The 19,762-nt window shown below is 39.8% G+C and overlaps 1 protein-coding gene across 9 annotated transcripts in view; it reads right to left on the minus strand.

Moving 5' to 3' along the window:
* Window positions 1-19,762, minus strand: part of STXBP5 (syntaxin binding protein 5) — a 223,863-nt gene that overhangs the window by 122,203 nt on the left and 81,898 nt on the right. For all 9 annotated transcript variants that reach the window (XR_011388463.1, XR_011388464.1, XM_008263622.4 and 6 more), the window contains exons 6-8: window positions 18,845-18,908; window positions 13,253-13,336; window positions 3,619-3,742 (exon numbers count right to left, since the gene is read on the minus strand). Coding sequence is in view for 7 of the 9 variants with exons in the window: in XM_008263622.4 (XP_008261844.1) it covers window positions 3,619-3,742; window positions 13,253-13,336; window positions 18,845-18,908 (272 nt within the window). In the remaining 2 variants the exon portion in view is untranslated. The remainder of the gene's footprint in view (window positions 1-3,618; window positions 3,743-13,252; window positions 13,337-18,844; window positions 18,909-19,762) is intronic.

Raw genomic sequence — 19,762 nt, forward strand, 5'->3', positions numbered from 1 at the left:
TTGTGTGCAAGTAAGTGCCTGTGGCCAGCTTGCACAGGGAATGTCTCAGAATGCTTGCTTACATTCTCTTTCTCCTACTGCTTATATTTTTGCCTTTACATAAAAGCTCTATTTGATATGCTCTATGGATCCTGGTGATTCCTTCCAATATATAAATCAGGGAAAATTTAATATAAGGAACTGAGCTATAGTTTTATTATTTATTGAGTGTTTTATACTTCAGGTGAATCCCAAAAGTAATTAACAGAATTCTTTGTGTGTCTCATCTTTAATATAATATACTGACTTTGGCTTCTGTGAACTTTTTTCTTCTGCAATTCTTTATTTTTTTTTTTTATTTTTTTTTTTATTTTTGACAGGCAGAGTGGACAGTGAGAGAGAGAGACAGAGAGAAAGGTCTTCCTTTGCCGTTGGTTCACCTTCCAATGGCTGCCGCGGCCGGCGCGCTGCGGCCGGCGCACCGCGCTGATCCGATGGCAGGAGCCAGGAGCCAGGTGCTTTTCCTGGTCTCCCATGGGGTGCAGGGCCCAAGCACCTGGGCCATCCTCCACTGCACTCCCTGGCCACAGCAGAGGGCTGGCTTGGAAGAGGGACAACCGGGACAGAATCCGGCGCCCCGACCGGGACTAGAGCCCGGTGTTCTGGCGCCGCTAGGCGGAGGATTAGCCTAGTGAGCCGCGGCGCCGGCTCTGCAATTCTTAATAGAGTAAGTTTCCTAATTTTGGTTTATTCCTTGACAAGTGGCTTGCTTGCAATGATGAATAAGCCCCAGAAACTAAATTTAAAATATCACTTCCTATAGTGAATGCCTACTGAATTTGACTAGCTAGCATCTCCATTTCCTTAGGCAGTCACCTAACAATCAGAGAAAAATCTCAGGCTGTAACATCTAATTCCTACCCCATGGCAACAGAGGAGGTGTTATGGGACCCTAGCCCAGAAAAATCACATGGCCAAGATGACTGCTTCTAGGTAAGAATGTTGAGTCATGTCTAAGTCATCAAATTTATTCCTTCCAAAGTAATTAAAGCCTCTCTGCCATAGGAAAGAAAAGGCCAAAAGAGAAAGTTGAGCTGATCCTTAGACTTATTATATAGGAATGCAGAATCTATAGCCAATCAAAATAAAATTCTGCTTCATTTCCATATACAAGAGATCTTCATAAAGTTCATGAAAAAACATACTAAGAAAAGTGCCTGGATGGCTTTCAGATTTTTTTCTACCAAATAAACTTGTCTTTTAATTCTATATTGCCACAAACTTTTTGAAGTACTCTCCTATTCACAAAAAACTACACTTATAAATTATCCAGGTTTAATCCTGATATTTTACAAATAATAAAATTAAGTTTCAGAGAATAGAAATTATCTCCACAAGGCAGCTGATATGTAACAATGTTGGAATAGATTCCAGCTGTTTCACTGCCAGGCAAATGTTTCTTAATATTCATAAAAAGTACAGTAAAGAAGACTACCATGGTTTTTTGGCTTAGGTAGTCAAAAATCATCCATTGAGACAGGGAAGAAAAATGTTCAATTTTAATTCAACATTACCTGCAACTTCTTTGACCATGACATAGCTCTTACAACATAATTTCCAGATACTTTCACGTACAGATTGCCTATTCGAACTGGGGCCTAGAACAGTTCCTAATACATAGTACAATGAATAAATATCCTTTAAATGTATAAATACAATCCTTTTAATACTCACATGAGAAGACTGAATTTTCACTAGTATCTCCAGGTTTAGAAATGTTAATTGACTTTCCAGATGTCACAAAGCCAGAAGCTATGGAACTAAGTCCAAATCACAAATCGTCTAGCTTCAAAATACCATGTTATGCTGGTTAACATTGTGTCTTCTGAAAAGACTTTTCAATTTAACCCATTTTCAAAATACCCTAACACTAAAATGTCACAGTAAAGTACTAGTAGAAGTCTTAAAATAAAATCAGTTCCTGGCAATCATACTAATACTGTCAATGTTTTTCTAGACTAAGATACCTATACAACTATTTGGTAAATTTAAATAAGAAATAATGTACAAAAATTGGAAGTCTAGTATGATAGTACGTCAAAATGTTCATGAAAATCAGAATTAAAAATGTTTGTTTTGGTGCAAAAAAATTGAAATCCATGCATAGTTTTTCATAATGCTCATTAAAATGAACTTTCTAAAAAGACTCCTCATACACATGGATCTCAAAATAATTTTGCATCAAAAGAAACATTTTTCAATTTCATTTTCTACAGTTTCCTTGAGGCACTCTCATATGTGATTTCAAGAATTATTCTTCTTCTCACATAAAACAAGGGAAAAAAAGCTCAAATTCTATATTGTTAGAAGAAGTTTTAATTTTAGTATTTCTTTAATTTTTACACTGCAATAATTCAGAAGGCATCAATTTTTTAAAACGTTAGTAATCATACTTTAAGCAAGCAATGGATATTGGCAAAAGCTATAAAAATTCTTTTCAATAAAGTATCAATTATTGGAACATATTCTTTAATATGATTTCCTTAAGTTTGTCAGGAAGCAATCTCTTGGGGTGGAAGTAGAATGCAGATTACTAAAGAAATACAAATTCTAAAGCAAGAAAAAGACCTTCCTAATCTGTTTTTAATAAACACCCTAATAAAAATTTTAGGTTTCATTTATATGACTTGTGCAGAAAAGAGTTAGCATTCCAAGGCTGAAACTGCTATCCCTAGAAAGATCAGTGTGCATGGTTGTCCCTGACTGGTAATTGGGAACCCAAATACTTTCCATATGGCTTTCACTATTCCCTGAATGATAAGGGTTGCTCACTCCACCTGAATGGTTTGGCACAACAAAAACAGTTTATGCTGAACCCAATCAGCTTTCCTTCTGAAACCTAGAATTTTGGAACATGCATGAGTAGAGGGATGCTTACAGCTCACTGACCCCAGGAAAAACCCTGGAATCTTGCACTTGAGTGAGTTTCTCTGGTGAGACAATATTTCACACATGTAGTAATAAGTCATTGCAAAAAGGATTAAGCATGTCTTGTGTGACTCCACGGGGAGAGGACCACTGGAAGCTTGAGCCCAATTTCCTCCAGACTTCATCTCACATGCCTTTTCCCTTTACTGATTATGCCTTTATGTACTTTTCTTGTAACAAATCACAACACTGAGTACAACCATATGCTGAGTCCTATGAATCTTCCTAGTGATAATCGAAACTGTAGTACTGTGTTGCAACACTTTAGTGTATACAAGTACCTTCAATAGAGTTCCAAGTGTTTGAATCACAGTTATATAACCACTAGCAACTTGTAAGTGAGCGTTTTAAGGTGACAAATGCTTAAAGCCCTACATTACTCACAATACTATCTGCTTTTCTGAATGACTGAACAAAGGATATTCAGAAGATAACATTCATTTTCCCAAAGTTCAAATTTTCAATTTCAAATGTAAATATGCTAAGTTTGAGATTTTATTATCTGTTTGTTAGGTATGTTACTGTAAGATAGATGAAAGTAAACTCATCCTAATCTTCAAAATCAAAGATACAAATCCAAATGCAGTTTCAAACAAAACCAGTTACTGTCCACTATAAGTTAGATAATGTTTAAAATTTAAGTTTTCTTACCATGTGGAGTGATTGTCTGTACAGGCTTAGTAGGGGACCTCACATTCCATATAGTCAAGGTACCATCTGAATGACTGCAAATAAACTGTTTTCCTTCATGATGCCAAGCAACAGAGTGTATAGCCTATAAAATAAGGGTGAAGAATTTCTCAAATTTGTTTAAATGTCAAACTATTCATAAATTGTTTTATAATTAATTTTCACCTTAAACTTTTTTATATTTCCAAAGCTGAAGCACATTTATGTTAAGGTCCAAAATTTAGCCCTCCTGCAACATAAATGAGATTGTCTCATGGAGACTTTAATTTTTTAATTTATTTTACACTTTACTTAGAGAAGAAAGTTATGTGTGTATCAAAGCACTACAGATAAAATCAGGACAACAAAATGTATTCTTACAGTTTATTAAAATAAACCACACCTAAACATAAGTTACTATGTATTATTATTATTAAAACCAGTATCCCATTGGAAAAACCAGCTGCATTGACAAATTAAAATAAATTTTTAAAATTAACTAAAATCTCAAGAAGCAAAATGTAGATTTGGAATTAAGTTCAATAAATTACCTCAGGTAAACTTTGAAAACATGTTCCCCAATTCTCACAGTAATTATTGAAACACTCTCTTAAAATTATTTATTTTTTATTTATTTGAAAGTAAGTGTTACAGAGAGGGGGAGGGGGAGGGAGAGGGAGGGAGAGAGACAGAGACAGAGACAGAGACAGAGACAGAGACAGAGATATTGAAATCTTCCATCTGCAGGTTCATTCCCCAAATGGCTGCAATGGCAGAGCCCAGGCCAGGCTGAAGCCAGGAGCTTCTTCCAGGTCTCCCATGTGGGTGGCAGAGGCCCAAACACTTGGCCCACCTTTTGCTGTGTTCCTAGGCACATTAGCAAGTGGCTAGACTGGAAGTGGAGTTAAGACAGGGAATGGGGTATTTTCCCACATGGACCTCTACCTCAGGTTGTGGTCCTGCTCTACTTCTTCTCAAAGTTCTGGTACCAGGCACCATAACTCTCACACACTTTACGCCTCAGGTAACAGTGGGCATGAGTGACAACCCCACCCTCTACTTCCCTTTCACAGCCTTACGCCTCAGGCTCCAATGGGTGTGGGTAATGGCTCCTACCCTCTTTCCCTCTTCTTTTTTTTTTTTAATAAGGATTTTTTTTTTTTTTTTTGACAAGCAGAGTTAGACAGTGAGAGAGAGAGAGAGAGAGAGAGAGAGAAAAAGGTCTTCCTTCCGTTGGTTCACCCCACAAATGGCAGCTACGGACGGCACACTGCGCCGATCCAAAGCCAAGAGCCAGGTGCTTCTTCCTGGTCTCCCATGCGGGTGCAGGGCCCAAGCACTTGGGCCATCCTCCATTGCCTTCCCGGGCCACAGCAGAGAGCTGGACTGGAAGAGGAGCAACCGGGACAGAATCCAGCGCCCCAACCGGGACTAGAACCCAGGGTACCAATGCCGCAGGTGGAGGATTAGCCTAGTAAGCCGGGGCGCCGGCCCCCCTCTGCTCCCTTACTCTCTTGGTTGGACCGCTGTAATCTCAGGGATGCCTGCTGTCTGCCAGACCAACCTATTAGATCACTATGGGAGTTTCCTTATCCCTCGTGGCATCCGACTCTCTCGGTTGTCTCCTAAATAATATCCTAAATAATCTTGTTCCTCTCAAATTGGTCCCAGATCTCAAACGCCATCACCTCATCTTTCTTTGTAATCAGGCGCAGCCCATGTATGACCTCAATAACCAGTCGAAAAGGCCGCTTAACAGCACATTTGATCCCGAAATTATTCAGGATCTCTACCACTTTTGTGAGTGTTCGGGAAAGTGGAAGGAGATTCTCCACGTTCAAGCTTTCTCCTATCTCCAGCCTAAACCTTCTCTCTGTATCTCATGTTCCCTGGCTCAGGTCCTCTTCACCGCTATGGCTCCTACTACAGATCCAGCACCAGAGCCAAAGCCCCTTTGTTCCACGTTCAGTTCTGCAGGTAAGACTCCACCATACTGCCCCACCACAGGCACCAGCTCAGTCCCTTCCTGCTCAGGCCCCAGCACAGTTACCTCCATCTCAACAACCTCAAAGCCCACCCTCCACTCTGGCAACATCTGTTCCGGCTATCACTGTCTCATGGATACCTCCCACTCCTGCCCAAGAATTCCAGGAGGCAGCATCTGTTTCCGCTCGCCCTGTCTCCTGGTCACCCGTATGTTAGAACTTGCCCTTATCCATTTCTACTCCCCTGCCTTATCTCTAACCCAGTCCTAGTGCCAACTTTCACCCTCCTCCATTATACTGAGTGAGCATACTGTTCCCACCCTGACATCACCCCCTCAAGCCCTCGACTCCCTCCTTCTCCTGTCTCCAGTCCCTTAGCCACTACTCTTGTGAGGCAGCTAGGGAGCCTGCCTCCATGTTGTCCCTTTGAGAGGTCGTAGGAGAGGAGGGCATAGTTAGGGTCCATGTTCCTTTCTCATTTGCTGATCTCTCACCAATTGAACAAAAACTGGGTTCCTTCACCTCTAAGCCAATGTCGTACATTAAGGAGTTTCAATATTTAACCCAGTCCTATGATCTGACTTTTCATGATGTCTTTAGGATCCTCTCCAACACCCTCCTTCCAGAAGAATGAAGGCGAGTTTGGGAACAGGCTCATCTCCATGCTGATGAGCCTCATCACACCAACCCTGCCCATCCCATAGGAGCAAATGCAGTCCCAGGACAGGACCCCAACTGGAATGACAACTCTCCCAGTGGCATAACAGCCAAATATCGTTTCATTCCCTGTTTATTGGCTGGCCTCAAAAAAATCTACCAGAAAGGCTGTAAATTATGATAAACTGAGGAAAGTTATTCAAAATAAAAAGAAAAACCCTTCCACCTTTCAACAGCATCTGACGCAGACCCTTCTCCAGTACAGCAACCTAGCCCCTGAATCTCCTGATGCTCGGGGCCTCATCATGAGCCATTTCTTTGCTCAGGGTTTCCCTGATATCAGGGCCAAGTTAAAGCAGCTGGAGAAGGGCCCATTAACCCCACAGGCAGAAATTCTAGAGGTGGCCTTTAAAGTATACAATGGGAGGGATGAGGGAGCCCAAAAGACAAAATTCCAAGTGCTGGCCCAGGCTTTTCAACAACCCACTGCCTCCAGTGACCTAGCAAACCACTGCAGTCCCATTAGCCACAGGAGTCCTCCAGGTCCATGCTTTAGTGTGGCCAAATGGGCCATTGGGCCAAACTATGCCCCAATCCTCAAGACCTGTCGTGTCCTTGTCCTAGATGTCACCAAAAGGCCCATTGGGCAGTGGACTGTCCTCTTGTCCGTTGAGTCAGTAGGTCATCTGCCCCACACACGCCCCGGGGTTGACCTTCAAGAGCTGGCTACTGAGGACTCAGGGAGCCCGGACTCCTGCCACTCAGTTACAGCCATCACTTCACGGGAGCCCAGGGTAACTGTGACAGTAGCAGGTAGGTCAATTTCTTTTCTTATTGACACAGGAGCAACCTTCTCAGTCCTTACTTAGTATCGGGGGCCCATCTCTGCTGCCTCAACCTCCATAGCTGCGGCAGAGGGAAACTTTACAGACCCCTACAGACTTCCGACATGCTCTGCATAATTAATATGATGCCCTTGTCCAACTCTTTTCTCGTTATACCTCAATGTCCTATTCCCTTCCTGGGAAGAGACACTCTCACAGTTTGGTGCTCAGGTGGTTTTTCACCCTCAGCCACTGGCCCTGTCCCCTAACTCGCCTTTGCCTCCCTTCCTGTTACTGCTCTCTCCCCAAGATGATTCCGGTCCAGCCACCCTACCTATCTCAGGCCCTCTATCCACTGTCAACCCAGCGAGTATAGGATACCAGTCACCCTAAGGTAGTAGCCCACCATTTTCCCATCCAGATCAAATTACAAGACTCCTCCACATTTCCTTCCCACCCCCAATATCTCTTACCCCTTTCCAGCCTTTGAGTCTAAAGCATGTAATTTCCAAACTCCTCCACCAGGGCTTGCCACACAAGACTGACTCCCCCTATAACACTCCAATACTAGTGGTTAAAAAGCCTAATTGGTCCTTCCATCTGGTACAAGACCTCTACCTTACTAACGCAGTAGTAGTACCCATACACCCGATGGCCACCAATCCATATACCCTCTTCTTTATTACTGTTTGTCAAATAAGCTCTTCCTCTGTCACCAGAAGATACCAAATATCTTCATCAGCTCACCTCTTTTTGTTCTATATTTCAAAAAACAAACCCTAGCTCTAATGCCCATCCTTTACCCTTCCCCTCCCATCAAATCAGAGGACACCTGTCAGCCTCTGACTGTCAGACAGACTTCACCCATATCCCCAGAGTATGGTGCTTTCAGTATCTTTTGGTGCTTGCTGGTAGATACCTTGCTGCGAACAAATGGGCACTGAAAGTTTCCAACATCCTACCTCAGGAGATTACTCCCCAATTTGGGGTCCCAGCCTCTCTCCAATCAGACAATGGTGCTGAATTTACATCACAAGTAACTCAACTACTGAGTAAGGAGCTCAACATCCCCTGGCATTTCCACATTCCTTATCACCCCCAGCCCTCAGGAAAGGTGGAAAGGACAAATCTTACACTGGAAAACATTCTAACTCTCCCTGAGCTTCACCTAGACTGGACTAAAGTATTTCCAATGGCCTTGCCCCATATGAGGGCTCTTTCAAAATTTCACCTTTTGCACTGACATATGGATTTCCCTTGGTTCTTCCAACCATACACTCTCAATCTCCACTCTTGCTTCCCCATCTACCCTCACCTCTCCTCAGATATTTCCAAACAGAGTTATGGAAATACATAGACACCTACTGCCCAGCTCTAGGTTTACCCACCTGTTTCCCTCTTAGGACAGTGGAAGGTGAGGTTTTCCTGTCCTCTTCAAACCCTACTTTGCCCCCTATTCCCACTAAACTATAGGCTAAATGGAACAGACCTTACCGTGTTATTCTCTTTTTATTATTTTTTTTATTTTTTGACAGGCAGAGTGGACAGTGAGAGAGAGAGAGAGACAGAGAGAAAGGTCTTCCTTTGCCGTTGGTTCACCCTCCAATGGCCGCCGCACCACGCTGATCCAATGGCAGGAGCCAGGTACTTCTCCTGGTCTCCCATGGGGTGCAGGGCCCAAGCACCTGGGCCATCCTCCACTGCACCCCCTGGCCACAGCAGAGAGCTGGCCTGGAAAAGGGGCAACTGGGACAGAATCCGGTGCCCCGACCGGGACTAGAACCCGGTGTGCCGGCGCCGCAAGGCGGAGGATTAGCCTAGTGAGCCGCGGCGCCGGCCTTTACCGTGTTATTCTCACTACTCCTACAGCAGCAAAGTTACAGGGAATACCCCATTGGGTCCACTTCACCCACCTTAAGTGTTTCCCCCTACTTCACCCACCTTAAGCATTCTCCCCCTCATTATACAGTTACTCCCACAGGGCCACTCACAGCCAAGTTTACCTGGACTCAAGTTCCACTACCAATGGTGCCTGAAAACTCAGAACCCATCTCCGAGAACTGGTGACCACCCAACCACCACCATTTCTAACACCAGTTAAGTGCTGAGCCTCTCTTATATCGTTATCGCCTCTTTCTACAACTTCTGTAGGAGGAATATGAAACACACTCCTTGCCCTTCCACCCCTCCTAGCTCCTTTCAGATGTTGAAGATTTACATCTCCAGGGAATCATCTCAGACTTCACTCCCTTTGAAATCTACACTTTTCCATATCTCCTCTTACTGTCTCACTCCTTCTTCCATACACCATGATGAATTTCCTTATAATCTCATCTCTTCTGCTCTTTTATGTCTGTTCTGCATCTGCACTAGCCCCAGGAACAAGTTACACATGGCAACTTCAGATTTCTACCACTTCCACTCCTGCTAAATTACTTAACGCTACCTTCCGCCCCATCACGAGCTGTGCAGGACCTACCATTCTGTACTTAGATTTTGCTCAGGCCTACTCACATAATTGTTTTGACTGCGCTACGTATATTTCTTCTCAATTTGAAACATATCCCTATTATCTCTTCCTAATTAAAGACAACATAGGATCATGTAACAATGCTTACTGAAAAGGTTGCTCATCATGGTCCTGTAAGCACTACTATACTGATCATAGATATGGCCTCCCAGGAAAATAATTCTCTAATGTCTTGTCCCAAGATAAAAACACTCTAGCTTGGATGCCACAGGCAGACAAAGACCATCAAGTCCAATTCCTTTTAGCCTTCACTATAACTGACCCCTATGTTCAGGTCTTCCAAAATGGAGTCAAGGGATCCTTCACTTTATATATGGATTCTAACATGCAAGATCCCCATGGAATCATAAAAATTATCAGGGCCTGTACTCAGGACTTAAACTAAGAGGATTATTTAAATATAAAATGTAAAACTAAGAAAGTCAATTTTAAAAATCTGTTTTCTTTTACAAAGAAAAGAGATCAGCAAGCCAAAACCTCCAGAAAAATGAGACTCTTTATTCAAAATATGTTTGTATTTTTTTTCTTTTTCCAAAATTTTGGCTAGTGAACAAAAAAAGTAAATAATAAGGATGCCCTTTTGCTCACGCTGACAAAGAAAATATGCAAACATTTTCAAAGTATTTAACATACTGCTGTAATAACTCAATGTAGTCTGCTATTTAAGTAATTAAATACATCAATATGAAGATATAACACATATTATCTTAAAAGCACACAAACAACCTAAATCATTTATATATTTCCAAGGCATAGCTCTGTTCATTAATAACTGGAAACTAGGAATACTCCTAGTACCCAAATTATGGATGCCAGATTCCATTTCACACTGAAATAATTTATAGTCCCATGGAAATCTACCTCATTATAATATTGGTTCAGAAATATATGGGGTTCTCAGGTGTATTTTGTTATACCAGAAAGTAATGAAGCTACACAAGACAATTATGGTTATCATCAAGGACATGGGTAAGAAGTAGAGGAAGTTCATCAATTAAAGGCAATTGGAAAATGAATAAGGGTACTACTTTAATGGATTGAAGCACATCAAGTCTGTCCAAATTATTAAGCACATAGTGAAAATAAAAATAAAAATTGGTCACCACAGAATCTACTGGAGAAGAATATCTATAGTGAATACTAACTAGAGAAAGAATGATGCATTTATCCTGCCTTTGCTCTCTGAACTGTATGACTGTAAACCAAACAGCAGGTAAGAGGAAGTTTCTGTTAAAATAAAGTATCTTAGCTAATAAACCAAGAAGCAATGACAGAATCACAATACCCCTACTGCAACTATTTTGTACTAATACATCTACTGAGCACCACTGGACTACCAACATCAAAAAGAGACACAGCAATTCCACCTGTGTCCACCTGTGAAACTGCACCACTATCACCTATGAATTGGCCCTGCTAAATATGAAAAATGAACTGAATTTTATCAAGCTTCAGTAAATCATCAAATTTATAAGAAATACAGCCTTCGCCCTGACTGTTGATGAACAACTTAACATGTTATCCCTCTTAGTATTTTTTTTGTTTGTTTGTTCTACTTAATACTTTTGGTTGAATACTGTAATCAATACACAATTATTCTTAAGTGCTGAAACTTAACTGAAAAGTGATCGCTGTTAAATATAAGAGTGGGAATAAGAGAAGGAAGAGATGTGCAATTCGGGACATGCTCAAGCTGACTTACCTCAAACGGTAGAGTTAGAAACATACCAGGGGATTCCAATTCAATCCCATCAAGGTGGCATGTACCAATGCCATCTCACTAGTCCCAGTGATCAATTTCTGTTCATAATTGATCACAATGATAGGACTAAGAACCAAAGGGAGCACATAAACAAGACTAGTGTCTGCAAATACTAGCTGACAGAATAAAAAAGGGAGAGAACGATCCAACATGGGAAGTGAGATACACAGCAGACCCATAGAATGGCAGATGTCCTAAACAGCACTCTGGCCTCAGAATCAGCCTTTAAGGCATGCGGATCCTGCTGAAAAGCCCATGAGAGTATTTCAGGCATGGAAAGCCAAGACACTCTGGGAGAAAAACAAACAAACAAACAAACAAAAAAACCTAAATGAAAGATCTCCGTGAGTGAGATCCCAGTGGAAAGAACGGGTCATCAAAGAAGGAGGTACCTTTCTCTGAAGGGAGGAGAGAACTTCCACTTTGACCATGGCCTTGTCTAAATATGATCAGAGTTGGTGAACTCAGGGGGCTTCCATAGCCTTGGCAGCTCATGACAAGAGCCTAGGGTGATTACTGATGCCATAAACAAGAGTGTCAATTTGTTAAGTCAACAACAGGAGTCACTGTGCACTTACTCCTCATGTAGGATCTCTGTCCTTAGTGTGCTGTACATTGAGATTTAATGCTATAACTAGTACTCAAACATTATTTTTCACTTTACGTTTCTGTGTGGGAGCAAACTGTTGAAATCTTTACTTAATGTATGCTAAACTGATCTTCTGTATATAAAGGGAATCGAAAATGAATTTTGATGTGAATGGAAGGGGAGAGGCAGTGGGAAAGGGAAGGGTTGCGGGTGGGAGGGACATTATGGGGAGGAAGCCATTGTAATCCATATTCTGTACTTTGGAAATTTATATTTATTAAATAAAAGTTGAAAAATATTAAAATTAGTATTTAACAATTAGTTAAAAAGATAATAGTACTTGAAGTAATTTGTTGTTTATGTTTCAAATAAATGACAATTTTGAGCATAAAAAAATTTATAAGAAATATCTTTAAATAGATGTTATAGACAACTGGAGGCCCTGCATCATGGCATGGCAAGTGAGGTCCCAGGCTGCAACTCTGGCATCCTATGTTAGTGCTAGTTTGTGTCCCGGCTGCTCCATTTCTGATCCAGCTCTCTGCTAATGGTCCAGAAACAGCAGCAGCAGATGGCTCCAGCGTTTGAGCCCTGCCACTCAGGTGGGGCCTGGATGAAGCTCCTGGCTTCTGGCTTTGGCTTTGCCCAGGCTTGGCAATTGTGGCCATCTCAGGAATGAATCAGCAGAAAGAAGATCTATATCTCTCTTTCTCTCTCTGTAACTCTTTCAAATAAATAAATAGGACAATGGATATGGAGCCAGAAAAATTTACTATCTAGAAGCTTTTCCCTGCAACACATAAATGACAAAAAAAGGAAGAATAAGGTAAGGAAGGGAAGTCAGGAACGAGAAGGGAGGCATACAATTTAAAATACTTCATAAAGCAATCACAATCAATCTTTAGTTTGGATCTTAAAGCAAGCACACTATAAAGTCTACAGTATACTATCAACTAACAAAGAAAAAAAAATAGAATGTATTTGCTTGTAAATGCAGAGAATCTCTCCAGAACACCTTCTAAGCAACTGGTAACATGGTACCTATCAGGGATCTAGATGTCCACATGTAAGGAGCAGGAAGGCGATTTATATATCTTTTTAACTATGTGAATATGTTTCTTCTTCATTTCACTATTATAAAAGTAAGTCATTGTGTGTGTGTTACTGCAATTTCAAAGGTTACCTAAACTAAAATCACCAATTATATTTTTATAGAAGTTGCTGACTCCGCAAAATTAAAAAAGCTTTAATTAGGAAAAATATTATTACCTCATCATATGTGTATCTGTAGTCAGCTTTCTTGGATTTGAGGTCCCATAAGACTACTGTTCCAGATTCAAAGCCAATTAAAAGCTGTAATAGAAGAAAAAAACACATTATCTAAGAATTGTATCAGTTATATAAAAATATTTATTTGCTGAAAATAAAGTTTATCATTTACAAGCTGTAAGTATAAAATTATTAAACACCCGTAATTGTTAATTATGAATCACAAAGATGACAAATAAAAACATTACACTGCATATTTACATGTCTTTGATGATTAAAACTTTTTTTCAAAAAAAGTACCATTTTTAAGTCTAAATATAGATCTTCACTGATACAAAATATTTAGTAAATTACAAAAAATTAATAGTTAAGAGTTTATAATCTCTCCAAATTCTTCATGTTATGAAAAGCAATCTTATCCACTACATCTATACATTGATTAATTCCAAATCAAATCAGCCTAGATTGCTCTCACATGCTCCAGCACATAATCTCAATGGCCATCTCTACTAATCTATATTAGAACCTCAAAGTAAGTATGTCCGTAAAGTAAATTAATTATATTCTCTATCCTTCTTCTCTGGCATTCCCTATTGCAGTAACTCAACATTCCTATCACAATGATCAGGTGCTCAAGCCAGAAACCTAGGGATCATCCTTAACTCTTGTTTTTTCCCCCAACAGGTAAAATCACCAAGTAAATTTAAAATTAATTTCTGTAGCTGGCGCTGCGGCTCACTAGGCTAATCCTCCGCCTTGCAGCGCCGGCACACCGGGTTCTAGTCCTGGTCGGGGCGCTGGATTCTGTCCCGGTTGCCCCTCTTCCAGACCAGCTCTCTGCTGTGGCCAGGGAGTGCAGTGGAGGATGGCCCGAGTACTTGGGCCCTGCACCCCATGGGAGACCAGGATAAGTACCTGGCTCCTGCCATTGGATCAGTGCGGTGCGCCGGCCACAGCGCGCTGGCTGCGGCGGCCATTGGAGGGTGAACCAACGGCAAAGGAAGACTTTTCTCTCTGTCTCTCTCTCTCACTGTCCACTCTGCCTGTCAAAAAAAATAATATGAATTAAAAAAAATTTCTGTTATCTCTTTAATTTACTTCCTACCATCCCCAGTGCCACTCTTCTGGTTCAAGATACAAAGTTCTTTCTAGTCTCCCTGACTCCTATGTCAATCCATTCCATACTGTAGGCTAGAATAATATCTCTAAATGCAAACCTGGTGGTATAATGTATATTTCTGTTTAAAAGATTTTAATGCGAAATTATTATTTTAAGGATAAAATCCAAAAGCAAGTATGATCTGTAAGATCTGTGTAATCTGATTTCTGCTTTATTGCTCCATAAAAGTGATGAATAGGTGGATTATGCTCATATATAATGTAGAGACAAGACAATGTTTGGGTATATTCAGTAATTTTAATACAACAGCAACTTAGTGGATTTCACAGGACAGAGAAAGTTGGATGGTTAGTTGCTGAAGCTAACAAAATAGGTTTTCAGAGGTAGCAGTCAATTTTCCTAACCCTAATTTTTCTTTCTTAAGCAATCTGAGACATATTCCTTCTAGGAAAAACTGGCATATTCTTCCTTTTCCTTTCTCTAGTCCTTTCAAATACTTTTCTTTCTTTTTAAAGATTTATTGATTTTATTTGAAAGATGGAGTTACAGAGAGAGGGAGACACACCCACACAGAAAGAGGGAAAGAGAAGAAGGGAGAGAGAGAGAGAGAGCACTTCCATCCACTTGTAAAGTCCAAATGGCCACAATGACCAGGGCCAGGTCAGGATGAAGCCAGGAGCCTGGAGCTTCATCCGGGTCTCCCATAGGGGTGGCAGCGATTCCAGTACTTGAACCATATTACACTGTTTTCCCAGGCACATTAGCAGAAAGCTGGATCTGCAGTTGGGCAGCCAGGACTTGAATGGATGCCCATAAGGGAAAATGTTGTCACAAACATTAACTTAACCTGCTATACCACAACACTGGCTCCATTCTTTACAAATATTTTACATTTATTGTATGGCATTTTTCTGTGGGGAAATAATATATAAGGAAAAAGAAGGAACAGAATAAAATTTAAGACTCAATGTAAAGGAGAAACAGCACTCAATTGCTTAGTACATAGGAACCTGAATTCTAGTCCTAAAACCACAACTTAACAGTCATGTAGCTTTTAGAAAAAAATCTTACCAATGTATTTGTTAATAAATCAAGATAGTTAGAGTAAACTTAAATCTCTCCAATTGGCTATACCATCCTAAGAAAGTTAAAAATACGTGCCAACAAATTAGACTTTAATGTCCATAATCTCCTTGGCCTTCCAATTCCTACAGAATTTTAATGAAATATTAGGGAAGAGAAAGCTAAATATATAGCTTTTTAAAATATATAGTGTTTAATTAAACTGGAAAAATTCCTTTAATGTTTATCCTTACTAAAATATTTTATAACTCAGAGATGTTAATTAGATTATGTACTATCAACAGACTTTTCACAAAAAAAAGTGTAGTGGGTACACTGAATAGAAGCAGAGACTCTACATCAACAGCTGATCTCTATCTAGTGAGGACATGTAGCATAAACGTTGAAATCAAAGAAATCAATGTTTAAATATCAGCTATACAAGCATATAGCTCTGCACTTCTGGAACACAATGTCACTGTTTCATTATCTTTACAATGGGGATATTTGCAAGTTACAGCTTCTTGGGAGGATCAAATGAAATAGTGGTCAGCATAGGACCTTACAGAAAGTATTCAATAAATGCTACTTTTTTACTATTGTGACTGACAGCACATTAATGCCTACCCTTCCTTATCAAGACCTTCAACTAATGAGGTGGATCCACCCATGGGATTAGCTTTGAACGAATCTACCCTATCACTGTATATCTTCTTTTAGTCAGAGAGATCATTCGAAATACAGAAAAGTCATTGATGTGATTAAAGTAGGACTTTTTTCCACAAGAAATCAAAGATTAGATAATGCAACCTGTTCTACCAACTAATATTTAAAAAATGTTTGAATGAGAGTAACTCTTGGAAGGAAGAATAATATAATGCCAGATTAAAAAAAAAAAAATGACAGACACTGATATATAATATATTCATTCCATAAAGAAGGATATATTGAGTACCCTATGACTATTTCCACGATATGCTGGATGTACTGGAGGCTGCAAACCTGCATATAAATATTACCTCTGCACTCAACAATTTCCCACACTTGGGTCAGCCAACATAATACGTTTCTAATAAAAGGCAACAGATGATTAACACCATAAAACTCCCATAACTAAAGAACCAGTGAATGTGAAAGTATGAGAAAGATTTTTCTGTCAAGATGATCAGGAAAAATATCATAAAGGATATATACTTAATCTGGACCTTAGAATGTGGGTAGGAATTCAGCAGAACCATTATGAGACACAATAGAATGGAGATATGGCAAAAGAAGGACTGAAGTGACATAATATTGATCAAGGTAGAAGAGAAATTTTCAATTCTGTCATCATGTCTCCCACCCAAAAGCTAGGCTTTCACCCAAGTATTCTGCCTAAAACAAAGTAAACTGGACCTACGCTACTATATAGTTGTTTTATATAAAGTTCCCTTTAAAAAGTATCCAACTCTATAATTATGAGCTAATTCCAGATAGTCCAGTTATCCTTTTGTCTTCCCTGTGTCAAACTAAGACAAATGTTAAATAATTCATAGGATTGATCTCTGAGTAAACGAAAAACTTGGGTAAACTCCTTCAATAAATCCAGAAGTTACATTTCACTAATTCCTCCAACCCTTCTTTTTTTTAATCTGATGGAAGAGAGAAAAGACAGAAAGTCTTCCCATCTGCTGGTTCAGTCCCCAAACATCACAAAGGCCAGTGCTTGGCCAAGGCCAAAGCTGGGATCTGGGAACTCAATCCACATCTCCACATGGGTGGCAAGAGCTCACTTGAGCCATCACTGCTGCCTCTCAGGGTCTGCAGCAGTGGCAAGCTAGAATCAGGATCTGGGAATGAAACTCAGGTATTCCAGTGTGAGAGGAGAGTATCATAACTGCTAGACTGAATACCTTCTCTCCATTTAACTGGATGATTGAATGATTTGAAACATACACACACACACACACACACACACACACACACAGATGTCTTTCATCCACTGGTGCACTTGCCAAGTGCCCACAACAGCTGAGGCTGGGGCTGGAGCTGGGACTGAGGCTGGCTGAAGCCCAAGAGCCTGGAACTCAATCCACATCTCCTAAGTAAGTGGCAAGGATTCAAGAACTTGGGTCATCATCTGCTGTAATGAGCACTTCCCAGGGTTCTGGAATGAGAAGTAGAGCCAGGATTCAAACCCAGGCACTCTGACATGGAATGCAGGTATCCAAACAGGTATCCAAAGTGGCTTCCTAACCACTGTGCCAAACCATCACCCTATTCACTGATATAAATACACTTTCTCGTACTTATTTAGGTTAACACCATAAAGTCATCTAGGAAGAAAAATATAATTATTAAATAAAATGACCTGAAATATTAGTCTGAAATAGGAAAGAAAGATTCAAATTAAAGGAATTTTCAGGAGTCAGAATTGTAGCAGAGTGGATTAAGCCACCACCATGCCATATTGGAGTGCTGGTTCCAATCCCAGCTGTTCCACTTTCCATCCAGTTTCCTGCTAATGTGCCTGGGAAAGCAGCAGCAGATGGCGGAGGTACTTGGGTCCACTATGGAGACATGGATGGAGTTCCTGGCTCCTGGCTTCAGTCTGGCCCAGTCCATTTGGGGAATTGAGCCAGTAGATGAAGATCTGTCTTCCCCCTACCCCAACCCTGCCTCTTTTTCACTCTGATTTTCAAACAAATAAATTTGGAGGGCAGAAGTGGGAGAAAACTATAAGGAACTTTAATTCTTTGTAAATTAACAACCATTATTCACTGACCGCATGAAGCTGTGTTAAAATATTAAACATTTCAAATTACCCCTACATTATTAATAGAAGCTATTTATGAAGTAAATTGGGGAAACAACTCTAACATAGGGCAACATGAGATAATTTTTATTAAATTTTACATATGCTTTAGGTACCTTTTGTCATTTAAAATTATGATTCTTGCAGCCTGTGCTGTGGAGAGAAGGGTTAAGCTGCCACCTAAGATGATGGCATCCTATATGAGGCCGGGTTCAAGTCTTAGCTGCTGCCTTTTTGATCCAGCTCTCTGCTGATAAGCCTGAGAAAGCAGTGGAAGATGGCCCAAGGGCTTGAGCCTCTGCCACCCACCTGGAAGACCCAGATGGAGTTCCAGACTCCTGGCTTTAGCCTGGTCCAATTCCGACCACTGTGGTCATCTGGGGAGAAAACAATGGTTGGAAGATCTTTCTCTCTCTGTCTCTCCCACTAACTCTGCCTTTCAAATAAGTAAAATTTTGAAAAAAATTATGATTCCAACTCTCCCACCTGTTCTTCATAATGAATAATATGGCATTAAGCACATATGACACTCAACCTTTATTAAAAAGTTTATATATTTAAAAATACAAAATATCACAAATTAAAATAATATACTTTTTTTGGAAAAAAATTCTACCTTTCCTTCATCCATTGGATTATCACTTATATGGACAACAGGTCCTGGGTGAGATTTAGAGGACCTAGAAACATAAAAGATTATTAAATAAATAAATGTTAAATAAAGATATATTTACATAAAAGGAAAAAGTATCTCAGTAAGTGGTCAATAACAGAGGAGTATTAATATGGGCAAAAGTAGGAAACTGGAAGATGGTTACATGACGGCCATGTGGATACAAATGAACATACAATTAAGTACACTTTATGTATAGAAAAGAATTTCAATTTAGTCGTTTCAGCACAGAAAATTTGTTCTCAACATAGTATTTTGAAAGTTATTTAAAAAAAAATAGTGCAACATCTTAAACATCATTACCTTATTTTGCTCAATTCTAGAGTCAAATTACCACAATTCTTTGAGTTTCGTTGTTCATATCAGACATTGGGAAAATTCCATATTTTAAAAAATACTTTTCTCCCTTGTCTCTAATGTTGTGGAACAGTGTTTTTTCTTCTTACTATTTGTTTAATTCTTTACTTAGTGAAGAATTAATCATATGATTATAAAATAAACTGAAAGTATGTCACTGTAAAAAAAATCCATTCTCAACATGAATAAATGATACAAATTTGAGGTGATGGATATGTTAATTACCCTTATTTGATCATCACACATTGTACCTCACAAATGAGCAAAATTATCTTTGCCAAATAAACACAATAATTTAAAAATCAGAAAAATAATGCCACCTATTCCTTCTCAAGAGAAAAAGAACTGATACAGATATGACTATGCCTAAACAGATGCCCATATAGTAGGAAAAATATATCCTTATTCAAAAACTCTGAAGCCTGGGCAATCACTCCACTTTATGAAAGTCATCTGTGAAACAGACAACTGTACCAGACCTACCCACTAGATGTCGTGATCCAT

This window comes from Oryctolagus cuniculus, chromosome 5 (genome assembly GCF_964237555.1).
Source record: "Oryctolagus cuniculus chromosome 5, mOryCun1.1, whole genome shotgun sequence".
Lineage (NCBI taxonomy): Eukaryota > Metazoa > Chordata > Mammalia > Lagomorpha > Leporidae > Oryctolagus > Oryctolagus cuniculus.